Source organism: Monodon monoceros, unplaced genomic scaffold (genome assembly GCF_005190385.1).
Source record: "Monodon monoceros isolate NGI ecotype Baffin Bay Population unplaced genomic scaffold, NGI_Narwhal_1 Super_Scaffold_16, whole genome shotgun sequence".
Taxonomy (NCBI): Eukaryota; Metazoa; Chordata; class Mammalia; order Artiodactyla; family Monodontidae; genus Monodon; species Monodon monoceros.
The window spans coordinates 66,303,397-66,317,283 of NW_021703772.1; the positions used below are offsets into that span (position 1 = coordinate 66,303,397).

Genomic DNA, 13,887 nt, shown 5'->3' on the forward strand with positions numbered 1-13,887 from the left:
CCAAGTCTACTGTTGCTCCCAAAGTCCACCACCTCAATTTTGGGTTGATTCGTTGTCTATTCAGGTATTCCACAGATTCAGGGTACATTAAGTTGATTGTGGGGATACAATCCAGGGCCCCTGAGGCTGCTGGGAGAAATTTCCCTTTCTCTTCTTTGTTCACACAGCTCTTGGGGTTCAGCTTTGGATTTGGCCCCGCCTCTGCGTGTAGGTTGCTTCTGTTCCTGCCCAGACAGGATGCGGTTAAAGCAGCGGCTGATTAGGGGGCTCTGGCTCACTCAGGCCAGGGGAGAGGAGGGGTATGGTAGTTATAATTGGAATGCGAGGCAAGCCTGTGGCAGCAGAGGCTGGTGTGATGTTGCAACAGCCTGAGGCATGCCGTGTGTTCTCCCGGGGAAGTTGTCCCTGGATCATGGGACCCTGGCAGTGGCGTGTTGCACAGGCTTCCAGGGTGGGTGTATGGATAGAGACCTGTGCTTGCACACAGGCTTCTTGGCTGCTGCAGCAGCATTAGCGTCTCATGCCTGTCTCTGGTGTCCAGGCTGATAGCCTCGGCTCGTGCCTGTCTCTGGAGCTCATTTAGATGGTGATCTGAATCCCCTCTCCTCGCGCACCAGGAAACAATGGTCTCTTGCCTCTTAAGCAGGCGCAGACTTTTTTCCGGACTCCCTCCCGGCTAGCTGTGGTGCACTAGCCCCCTTCAGGCTGCCAACCCCAGTCCTCTCCCTGGGATCCGACCTCCAAAGCCCGATCCTCAGCTCCCAGCCCCTGCCCGCCCCGGCGGGTGAGCAGACAAGCCTCTTGGGCTGGTGAGTGCTGGTCGGCACAGATCCTCAGTGTGGGAATCTCTCAACTTTGCCCTCTGCACCCCTGTTGCTGTGCTCTCCTCTGAGGCTCCAAAGATTCCAACCCCCACCCAACCCATGTCTCTGGCCGCGAAGGGGCTTCCTAGTGTGTGGAAATTTTTCCTCCTTCACAGCTCCCTCTCAGACGTGCAGGTCCAGTCCCTATTCTTTTGTCTCTATGTTTTCTTTTTTCTTTTGCCCTACCCAGGTACGTGGCGAGTTTCTTGCCTTTTGGGAGGTCTGAGGTCTTCTGCCAGCGTTCAGTAGGTGTTCTGTAGGAGTTGTTCCACATGTAGATGTATTTTTTATGTTCTTGTGGGGAGGAAGGTGATCTCCACGTCTTACTCCTCTGCCGTCTTGAAGGTACCCCCCTAATTTATTTTAGAATTTAATAAGTCACAGAAGCATGTGGCAGTTGGTCGGGTAGCTAAAAACAATATAACAAAATGTATAAAATAAAAAAAAATACCAGTAATGAATCCAAAAGAAGTCATCAAATTAAATCCAAATGTATTGTGTGTGTGTGTGTGTGTGTGTGTGTGTGAAAGATTGTTAGATGAGGATTGTCAGACTGGATACAAAATAAAACCTCCATATTCAATATTGAATATGAAGTTACAGAAACATTAAAGGTAAAACAATGAAAAAAGATATGCCATGCAACCGCCATCTAAGTGAAAGCCACTGTAGATATAGTAATATCAGACAAAGTGAATTTAGGGCAATTACTAGAGATTATTACTAGCAATTATTATGACTATTATTACTAGAAATTAAGGAGCCTATTTCATAATGATAAAAGGGTCTATCTACTACAAAAATGTAGCAATTATAAATTTTAGGTGCTAATAAATATCAAATAACCAAATAAAAATCAAAAAATATATAGCAGAAGTTAACAGGACTTAACAGTGAAACAAACAAATTCATAAATACATTGGGAGATTTTTACATACCCTTTTGGTAAATGATTGAAAAAACAGACAGAAGAAATCAGTAAAGATGTATTCTGAATGAGAAGGCCAATAAACTTGATCTTTTAAACATATAAAACACTGCATCTAATAAATAAATAATGCATTTCATTTTCAACTACACATGAAACTTATGTTACATTTGATAGATGCTGAGCTGAAAAGCAATTCCTCTCAAATATTAAATGGTTAAAATTATTCAGGGTATATTATCTGAATAAACAGAAATTAAATTGGAAGTCAAAACAAATATATCTAGATATTCCTGAAGTATTTGGAAATTTAGCAGTACTCTTCTAAACTTCCAATAAGATAAGACGAAATCACAATAGAACTTAGAAAATATTTTTAACTGAATGGTAACAAAATAAAATATAACAAAATTTGTAGATGTTATTAAAGTCATGCTTAGAGAGAAATATATAGCCTAAATGCATTTACTAAAAAAACAATAAAGGCTACAAATCAATTTCAATAATTTAGAAAACAATGGAAAATAAAAATCATAGAAATAGAAGAAAGTAAGTTATAAATATAAATGCAAAAAAAAACCCCAATGAAATAAAAAGGATATACAGTAGAAAAGATGTCAAAAGCCAAAAGTTGGTTCTTTGAAGGATTGAATAATAAAAAGAAAAAAGTCACAAAATACCAATATCAGGAATCAAAAAAGGGTCATTAATACAGATTCTACAGATTTGTAGAAGATAACAAAGTTATAAACAACTTTATGTGAATAAATTTGAAATTTCATTTGAAATGGACAAATTCCTTGAAAAATTTGTTACAGAAACTGAAACAAGAAACAGCAAATCTGAATGGTTCTCTATTAAAGAAAAAAACTAAAAACTTGTACACAAAACCAACTCAGCCCCAGGAGCCTTCACTAGTAAATTATCCAAACCGTTAAGGGAAAATTAATACCAATCTTAATCTCTACCAGAGAACAAAAAGGTGAAAACCTCTTTCATCTTGTTTTAAGAGGTTAGCATAACTTTAAAATCAAAATCTAACCAGCACATTAAAAGAAAGAAAAATTACAAGCCAAACTCTTTCACAAAAATAGATGTAAGAATATGAAACAAAATATGAAAAAAAGAAACAAGGCAATATATGAAATTGATAATGAAAGTGACCAAACTGAATTCAATTCCAGGAAAATAATTAGATCTAACATTCTAAAATCAATGAATGTTATTTACTGCAATATAAAAATAAAGGAGAAAAACACTATGAATACCTAAATATAATACAATAAAAATTTAATAAAATTCAGTATTGTAAGTGGTTTTTAAACTTCTTAGAAAATTAGGAACTGAAGGGATCCTCTTTAAGATGATAAAGGATATCTATTTTAAAAACCTACACCAAACAGCATACTTAATAGTGAATTATTAAAATCTTCCCCATACTCAGATCAAGAGTAAACAAGCTAACCATTATAATCATACCTCTTAAATGTTATAATGGATGTCTAGTCAGTCCAGTAAGGAAAGAAAATGAAAATGATGGTAGAGGAATTGAAAAGAGCAGAAATCAATGGAACAGAAAACTGAAAAACTGTAGAGAAAATCAGTAAACCAAAAGTTAGTATTTTTGAATACATTAATAAAATTGAGGAAATCCCTAGATAAGCTAATCAAGAAAAAGAGATAAATTACAAATTTTCAATATCAGAAATGAAAAAAGGGATATGACTAGAGAGGCCACAGACATTACAAGAATAAAAAGGGAGTGATTTGAATAATTTATGCAGTAAATGCAATAACTTAGATGAGGAAATTCTTAGAAAAATGCAACTTATCAAAAGGAAAAAAAAAAAGGAAAAAATCTCAGTAGCCCCATATCTGTTAAAGAAATTAATATCTTTAATTTACAATTTTGCACAAGGAAGATTCAAGTTACAGATGGCTTTACTAGTGAATTCTATCAATATTTAAGTGAGAAATAATTCCAGTCTTACAGAAATTCTTTCAGGAATGAATGAACACTTCCTAACTTGTTTTATGAAGACAGCATTATCCTGATACAAAAAATCTGACAAATTATCCAGAAAAAGCACTAAAAATAAGAGAGAGACATTAAGAGACATGCGAGAAAGATTTAGAAATTTCAACATGTAATCCTCAAAAGTTCCAGATGGAGAGAATAGAAAAGTATGGGATGAGAAAATATTTCTAATGCTAAAAGCTAAGAGTTTTCCTGAAATTGTCTTAATTAAAGATACTAATAAATATCTTCAAATTACATTAACATAAATTCTAAGTCAGATTAATAAAAGTAATTTTATAATGATGGAAAAAAATAAAAACATTAAAAATAATTATAATATAAGCTAATGTATTAAAAATGTGGCTGACTAGTCATTTTCAGGAAAAGAAAAACTGAGTGAGTTTGCTATCTACAAACTTTGCTAACAGAATTCCTCATCTATTTCAAGAAGGAAATAGAACACAAAATGAAGAAGTAAGCAAAAGATGCAAATTTAAAGAAAGAAATGAATTAACATCTAAATAAGTCTAAATAAGCACTGCCGGGCTTCCCTGGTGGCACAGTGGTTGAGAATCTGCCTGCTAATGCAGGGGACACGGGTTCGAGCCCTGGTCTGGGAGGATCCCACATGCCGCGGAGCAACTAGGCCCGTGAGCCACAACTACTGAGCCTGCGTGTCTGGAGCCTGTGCTCCGCAACAAGAGAGGCCGCGATTGTGAGAGGCCCGCGCACCGCGATGAAGAGTGGCCCCGGCTTGCCACAACTAGAGAAAGCCCTCGCACAGAAACGAAGACCCCACACAGCAAAAATAAATTAATTAATTAATAAACTCCTACCCCCAACATCTAAAAAAAAAAAAAAAGCACTGCCTACATAAATCCACAATAATAATACTGTTTAATTCATTGGGTGCCAGACAAGGTAGAATTAAAATAGTAGACAAAAATAACACAAGAAGTGAGCAATGATATGAAATCGGTCTTGGAACTTCATTGCTCCAGATAAGGGTGCAACTATTGATTATATTTCACTAATTAAGTATACATGTTAAAATTTAAAAGTAATCACTTATAAAAAGAAATAAGGAAGAAGGAAGGAAGGAAGATAATGTGCATCTTCACAACAGTAGAGATGGGGGGAAAATGATGATAACAAAATCAGTGCAAAAGAGGACAAAGCAAAGAAGGAAGAAGAAACAAAGAAAAAAGCTTGAAAAATAGAAAGCACAAAATAGTGATAAAAATAAAATAAAATACATCTGTACCTAAAACAAATGTAAGTAGATTAAGATAGGCTATTAATAGAAAATGTCAAATTGGGTTTTATAAAATAAAAGCTAGGTATATTCTTTTAAAAATATGTACTAAAAAGATAAAAACACAGACACCTTTAAAAAAAAAGAGATGGGAAAATGAGATCTCTGTAAAATATTAGCAAAAAACTGGCAAGGTACCCTTATTACTATCAGCTTAAATAGGTACAGATGTATCTGATTTCACTGCTCATTCTACTGCTTGGAGCAATCAATCACTCCTCATTGCCAACAGAATAAATTCCAGACTCTTTAGCATAACCTTCAAGCTTCTTCACCTTTGGCTACAACCCTCCTTTGGACAGTTAAGTTCATGTTTGATCTCTCAGCTCCTATCATAAAGCTGATATGTAGTAGACACTCAAATATTTATTTAGTTCAGATGAAATAAAAAAACTCACGAGGGACTTCCCTGGTGGCGCAGTGGTTAAGAATCCGCCTGCCAATGCAGGGGACACGGGCTTGAGCCCTGGTCCGGGAAGATCCAACATGCCGCGGAGCACTAATCCCATGCGCCACAACTACTGAAGCCTGTGTGCCTAGATCCCGTGCTCCACAACAAGAGAAGCCACCACAATGAGAAGCCCGTGCACTGCAACGAAGACTAGCCCCCACTCACCGCAACTAGAGAAAGCCCACGTGCAGCAATGAAGACCCAACGCAGCCAAAAATAAATAAATAAATAAAACTCACGATTCATGCAATCATAACATTTACTTGCATAATGTCCTCTTCAACTTTTTCGTAGGTGTTTTTTCTTTTAAAAAAAGAGAGGAGAAGCACATTTATATTGTGGATCTGACATATTGACAACTAAGCAAAATTTCTTTCACCCACGCCTCTTCCTTCCCTCTTCCCCCACTATTGCTGTACATATTAACAACAAAAGACTTTTTTTTCAGAGGATAATTCATGAAGCATCCCCTCCTATTTCTTATACTCCCTTCCTTTCCTCGACTTTCCCATTTTTCTTCCCTCTTCTTCCTTCTCCTCTCCCTTTTCATCCACTCCCTTCTTTTTTTCACTCCTCCCTTCTCTTTGTACATTGATCTGTATTATACCAGAGCTTAGGAAAACAAGTGATGATGAGGGGTGCCCAAGATAAGAATGGAAGCCTTTCCTGTTTAGATGTGACTTGACAATGTCAAACTGAATGAACGTTTTATATAAGCTGCCTCCCATTGTCCAGATTTAATGGTTCTTACCGAACAGGGCATCTGGTGGACTATTTCTATGAATCCATACTGTTTCCTAAACCACCCCCATATGCACTAGGGATAGTTGGGGTGCCATTTTGTATGTGTGTGTATGTATAATTTGAAGATCTCTAAACTATTCTGATAGAACTCCCTTTCCACCAACTACAGTCCTAGAAAAGAACCCCTGATACAAATGGGTCAATGTCACACTTCAAGATAAACACCTCTTGGGACTTCCCTGGTGGCGCAGTGGGTAAGACTCCACACTCCCAATGCAGGGGGCCTGGGTTTGATCCTTGGTCGGGGAACTAGATCCCACATGCATGCCACAACTAAGAGTTTGCATGCCACAACTAAGGAACCCATGAGCTGCCACTAAGGAGCCCTGGAGCTGCAACTAAGGAGCCCGCCTGCTACAACTAAGACCCGGTACAACCAAATAAATAAATGAATAAATATTAAAAAAAAAAAAGCTTAAAAAAAAAAGATAAACACCTCTCTCCTACTGTATAGCACAGGGAACAATATTCAATATCCTGTGATAAACCATGATGAAAAAGAATATGAAAAAGAATATATATGTATAACTGAGTCACTTTGCTGTACGGCAAAAATTAAACACAAGATTGTAAATCAACTATACTTCAACAAAATTTAAAAAAAAGATAAACACCTCTCTCACTGCAAGATAAACACCCCCAAAGCCATCATATCGGGAACTTGTATATGATGACTTATACAATGAAGCGCTGAAGGGAACAGGTGCATTTTCTGCAGAACATTTTTTCATATTGAGCAAGGATACCCTAACTCATTGGTCCTCGACCCTAAGTATAAATCAACATCAATGGGGAGCCTTAAAAAAATTAGATGCTTAAGTTTCATCCCCAGAGATATGAATTCAATTGGTCTGCTTTTGGTTCAAACATTGGCATTTATTAAAGCTTCTCAGATATTTCTAATAGGTAATCAGAGCTCAAAAACATTTCAAACTTCTCATAATTAAATGGAAAAACCAAATCTGTGTCATTTGGGGAATTTTTAAAATATATTATAAAGAGTGAGATCTAAGCTCACTTGGAATTTTTGCTTCCAAAATTATAGAAATGAATATGAAGATATTATATGAACTTTTTCTAGTGCAGCAGATTATTAGGGGCCTAAGTGTACAGATCTGTTGTCTACAGACTATAATAAGCAAGAGATCTGGTGAACAGAAAAGAAAAAATGAGAATATCCTTAATGAAAAATACTGAGAGCCCAAGGAAGTGATGGAAAAGTATATAGAAAGTACATCAAGAATACATAGGGAAGGAACCAAAATGGAAAAGAGAATAACAAAACAAAACAAAGCAGTAGGTAGACGGGAAGGAGAAAGGATGCACAACTTAAAATGCTAGTCAATCTTTTATTAATTTTTGTAATTTTCCACTACTGTATCCAATACCATATCTAGGTTTTGGGCCAATATTAAAACTAGATATCCAGTACACTCTTCTTAATTAATTTCCATTAAATGAAAAAATTTAAAGATGAATTATTATATTCAATGTGTATTTTTACATTTTTTCTGACAGATCATTTTACATGATAGAAATTTACCTTTAAATGGCATTTCAAAGATAGAAACAACGACAGAACAATTAAATACAAAAACAAAAGCAAAAACTTTATTCTTTTGGCTTGATTGTAATGTGGTTTACCGTTCTTTATGGTAATAGCATTTTCCTGCATGCATTTCACCAACATACTACAAGTCAATAGCTTTAGTGTAAAGAATCTACATTTAATGTTGCTTGTGAAAGAAACACAAAGTGTTTTGCTGTAACTGGTAATATAATTTCACTTATATAATTTTTGTTGAAAAGAAAAGCTTGGACCTCATATCATATCTGATAAAGTTCTAATGCCATATGGGTCAGTAAGAATAAGATCTACCTGTGTGAACAAACATTGGAAAAGACTGATGATTTACTGAATAAAAAGACTAGGTGGAAACATCTGATTCAAGCGATGCCAAGAATATCAACTGATCGTTCCTTAAGCCTCTTTTGATAATAAGGCATCACTATTTGAAAGCAAATAAATGCTGGACTCAGTCTGAGATTTGTTTCACATTGAAATGTGTGCAAAGTTTACTGTACTAATAAAAAAAAGCAGGAACCTACACTGCATGTTAGTCTTTGTTTCTTATTTTGTGAAGTGCTTTAATTTAAAAGTGCTAGGAACAGAAACTAACAGTAGTGACTGTGACATCAACCTGAAGATACTTTTAATTTCTCATTTTATGTACAAAAAGCTGAAAAATAAAATAAAATGAACTTTGTACAGTATTTATATTTTCTTAGAAAACTCTAACCATATATTTTCAACAGAATTAAGCAGCTTGCAACATGTTTGTACATCGGGCTTTTTACCGTAGAGTATTCAATTAAGATTGGAAGGATAAAAACCAAGAAGCTCTTTATTGTTTGCTGCAACCTATTGCTTAATGACACGAAGAATGAGGTCTTGATAGAGCAATTTGCTTCACTTTACCACTGACATATATGGCTTCCCATATTAGACTTCTGAACAGTGGAAGGAATAAGATGCAGCAGCAGAGGCAAGATAAACATGCAGCAGTGACAGCTTCAAACTATAATGGAACCAATTACATCATATTACCTGTTGAAAGCTTGCAAACTATACTTACTGTGGTACATATTTGATGCAATAAATACTGTGCTTAAGTTGTCATTTTTGTTTGCTCAAACATGCACCACTGGGTAAAATTACTATTTACAAAGCAGACTTTTATTTTTTAAATTGACATGTACTATGTCAACCTTACCAAGAGCAGAAGATGGCTAAACAATACTGCAGGATAAAGCAGAATTAACTTTATAAAGTGATGGGAGGGGATGCTTTTTGGTCAATTCAGGTTTTAGAAAGGACTGATAGGATATTTTTATTTTATGCCAAAGGACACTTATCAAAAATGTTAAAGTCATGCTGCCAGGACTCTGAATGACTATGTAATGGTGTGTGTGTGTGTGTGTGTGTGTGTGTGTGTGTGTGTGTGTGGTGTGTGTATACATATATATGTATATACACGCACATATACATATATACATATATACAGGTACATGTAATGGATTATGAAAAAATAAAACAACTTTTTAATGCTTGTGAATTCTATGAAACATTTACAGGCACAGTAAAATTTTTCTGGATGAGACACCTTAAAAACATGAATAGCTGTTTAAGCACCTCAAAAATCTGAAAACATCCTGACACAAGAAGTAAACTCTTTCCTTTTGTGATGTGATTTCTTTTCATGTGAGAATGAGAAGTGCAGCATGCCTTCATTTAAAATATATCCAGTTATACAGTAGAGAAACATAGAATTTCTTACCTTTACTCCCTCTCCCCAAACGTAAACCCATTTACAAAAATAGTCACATATAATAGTAAACAACCTGTGAATTAAAAAGAAAGTGATAAATTCACAGCATACATTTCATAAAAATATGGCAGGTGTGGCAGTTAGAACATAAACAGTGGTGACAATTACTGTTATCAAGTGTCACGTGTTGAATTTACATAAAAATTTAACTTCCCTCCCCCCTTTAAATTGGTTCCTAGAGTCTGAGTAGCCATTACTCTCTGCTCTTCAGCAGTGTCAGCTGGTTGTGAACACAGAAACCTCCTGTCGATGTTGTTTCTCTGGTTTGTTGAGTCTCAGTTTGCTGACCAGAGGCCCCTGTCTTGTTATAGGCACTGACCTTAAGTATACAGTTGTAAAAACAGTCAGTTTGGCATTGACCTCCTGTGGGAGTCCTGTTGACACAAACACATCACCATCACAGGCTGTAAACAATTGATCACAAAATGGAATATTTTTTGTTACTTTTTACTTTTTACTTTCCCTGATATCTTTCCCTTTGTCTTCCTTTTCTGATTTGTCTTTTTCAAATTTTTCTTTTTCTGGTTTGGTCACACTGTCATAGGAAGGTGGAGACGTGGTAGAAGGTGTCACATCGGTTTTCTCTGGAGTTGAATTCTCATTTAGTTTATCAGTGATGATATCTTCTTTGATGGGTGTTCCATCACCTTCTTTACCTTTGTCCTTCTTATATATACATGAAACTTTTTTAACTTTTTGCTTCAAGAGGTAGCGTCTATAAGCCCTCTGGATAACAATAGCAGACACCTCCTCTTGTTTGCGTTTCAAAGTGGTTGTAATGGGCTCATAGGAGACTTTGGAGGGGTTGGATGCCATGAATCTCTCTTCCATCTGTATTCGAAGGGCATCCATCTCTCCACTCTCACCCAAAACACGCTTTGTAAAGGCAAATAAAATGTCGAGGCAGTGGATCCTGTCCCCACTGACCATGGGCAGATCCATGGCAATGAGCTGGACTTTGTTTGGTTTTGCTATGAGAAGAGGAGGATCCAGGGCAGCCGCAAAATCAGAGAGCTTGGAGAACTCTATGAACTGGGTGGCATCAGGATCAAACTTCTCCCAAACCTCATAGAACATCTCAAAGTCGTCCTCACTCAGGGGCTCTGCACTTTCTTCAGTAGCAACACTGAAGTTCTCCAGGATGACAGCGATGTACATGTTCACCACGACCAGAAATGATATGATGATGTAACTGACAAAAAAGAAGATCCCCACAGATGGGTTCCCACAATCTCCCTTAACTGAGCTGCCAGGGTGATCTTTTTCAGGGTCACAGTCTGGAGGTCCACTATTAAGAATAGGTGCTAGCAATCCATCCCAGCCAGCAGAGGTGGTAATCTGGAAAAGGCAGATCATGCTGTTGCCAAAGGTCTCGAAGTTGAACATGTCATCAATCCCAACCTCCCTCTTAACATAGGCGAAGTTGGACATCCCAAAGATGGCGTAGATGAACATGACCAGGAAGAGCAGGAGGCCGATGTTAAACAATGCAGGAAGGGACATCATCAAAGCAAAGAGCAGCGTGCGGATCCCCTTGGCCCCTTTGATCAGACGCAGGATTCGGCCAATCCTGGCAAGACGGATCACTCGGAACAGGGTAGGGGACACAAAATATTTCTCTATCAGCTCAGCCAGAAACATACCTATGGAAAGCCAAGATAAAACAAAAATAAGGTTATACTTAATGGCAGCAAATGAAAATTTACATTTCTAAGATAAGCACTAACTAGTTTTACAAAATGTGGACATGAGAATTAGGTATACACATACACACACACACACATTTACATACACACAATCTGTAATATTTGTTTAGCAAAATGAAACTGGTATGTTTAGTGTTATAACATTAACCCTTTATACTAACTGAAGGTACTAATGGTCATTTTTTCTGGTTCAAGAAAAGCATCCATAAAGGACACAATGTATATGGCAGCCAAGCACAGAAATTTATGTTTCTTTTTTTTTTTTTTTTTGCAGTACGCGGGCCTCTCACTGTTGTGACCTCTCCTGTTGCGGAGCACAGGCTCCAGACGCGCAGGCTCAGCGGCCATGGCTCACGGGCCCAGCCGCTCCGCGGCATGTGGGATCTTCCCGGACCGGGGCACAAACCCGCGTCCCCTGCATCGGCAGGCGGACTCTCAACCACTGCGCCACCAGGGAAGCCCAAGAAATTTATGTTTCTTAAATACTAGTTCTAGTGTTTGCATAAGATTTAATGGATAAAGCATATGATTTTTGGATCAGGAATATGAGAGTTCTTATTCTTCTGAGATGGTTTTGATCCATCTTATTTGGGAGGTGGCAGCACAACGTACTGGAGACAATCCAGCCTTTCAAGACAGACATACTTGGGACTGAATCCTGGCAATGATTTTATGCATTGCTAAATGATGATAATAGCTACTTTTGTTGTCGTTGTTAGGCTTAACATTTACTAAGTCTTTTCTTTGTGCTAGGCACAGTGCTAAGTGCATTTACTTTCATAATCTCATTTAATCTTCATAACACCACTTCACAAAAATGTTCCTTGGAAAACTAAGGATTGGAAAGGTGAGGTACTTGCCATATGTCACAGAGCTGGTAAGTAGTGAAAATAGGGAAGCGCTGGGTCAGGTCTGTATGACCCAGGAGTCTCATCCCTTAATCACTGTATTATCCTGCATATCACAGTCGTCAGGATCAAATGGAATGCTACCTTGTCTTTCTATTTAACCAGCAGAAGCGTATAAATAGTGGAATACTATTTGTCTCTCTATGTATATGTTCTCTTTCCTCAAACAAGCAGAACCTTACTTCTAGCACCTGATTTAATGTCCTACACACAAACACTTAATATGTATTGATGAAATGAATTTGCTTTGAATTTTTGAACAAAATATGTACTTGTGAAAAAGAATATTACACACCATAGAAAACTATCTGAACCCAAAGAAAACATGAAGCTTGTACGAGTGTGAATATATATAAACACACAACATGATATTCCAATTATCAAGGACAATTATTTATGGACTATTTGACTACTTGTAAGGATTTATATGTGTACGTGTGTGTGAATTGTTTATTCAAAACAATACTTGTCTATACTACAGGAGTATGACTGAGTACAGGAGTATTATGCTAAAGTTGCAGTTATTTTCTTCTGAAATGAGACAAGATGATAAATGAAACCTGCAGAATATAAATTCCTTTTTTTATACATCATTTCATACACAGCATGCAATTAGAGAAATGACAAGCTGAGAATGGACTAATAATTAGACTTTTATTTGAAATTTCGGGGTGAATGAGTAAGATTAGCGAAAAAAAACTTTAAAGCTTTAAAGCACAAATTTTCACTACTAAATTCCTTAACTGAGTAAAAGCAGCTCTTCTTACCTACGATGGAGAGAATGACCACCACAAAATCAAAGATATTCCATCCAATGGTGAAATAGTAATAACGAAGAGAGATTAGTTTCAGCACACATTCTCCAGTGAACAGAACAATAAACACCAGATTAATCCAGTACAGAATGTTTGTCATTTCTTGACTCTGGTCATCAGTTTCTACCATCATGGTGACCATGTTGAGACAGATGAGGATCATGATGCTGATATCAAAGACTTGTCTGGTTACAAAATCAAAGACCATTCCTTGGAATTTGTTCTGAAACAAAGAGTATGTAAAGTTCACTTAGAAACTGAAAAAAAAAAATCAAGTTCAACTTATCTGATTTTAATATAGCAATATGAAAATGTAGCTTTTATTAAAAAATACTATGTTTGTTTTACACTTGGAAGAAAATGTGTATATTGGAATATCCAACTCTTTCCAAATGTTTTATTTATACTGTTCATGATACCAGATTTTATAAACTGATTTTATGTTAAGAACCACCTGTTAAGTTCTCAGTGCCCAGAACATCACCATGTGTACAATGGACAGTTAGTAAATATTTGCCACTATAATGAGTCTTTGTTATTGCCTGTGTTGGGGGTGAGAACCAAAATTAACTTTGAAGAACTAATGAATAAATACTTCTCTTGCTTTTCCTGTCATTTCCCCCCCTAGTTTCTCCCTTTATATACCCCCCCAACCCCCGGCAAATCCAAAGGGTCTTAAATTCTACCT

At 36.7% G+C, this 13,887-nt stretch overlaps 1 protein-coding gene across 3 annotated transcripts in view; it reads right to left on the reverse strand.

Moving 5' to 3' along the window:
- Nucleotides 1-7,710: 7,710 nt before the first annotated feature.
- SCN2A (sodium voltage-gated channel alpha subunit 2) overlaps nucleotides 7,711-13,887 on the reverse strand; it is a 149,544-nt gene continuing 143,367 nt past the window's right edge. For 2 of the 3 annotated variants that reach the window (XM_029224987.1, XM_029224989.1), the window contains exons 26-27: nucleotides 13,152-13,422; nucleotides 7,711-11,413 (exon numbers count right to left, since the gene is read on the reverse strand). In XM_029224987.1, coding sequence (XP_029080820.1) covers nucleotides 10,218-11,413; nucleotides 13,152-13,422 — 1,467 coding nt within the window. In that variant the 3' untranslated portion in view covers nucleotides 7,711-10,217. The remainder of the gene's footprint in view (nucleotides 11,414-13,151; nucleotides 13,423-13,887) is intronic. The other variant, XM_029224988.1, reaches the window with a different exon arrangement.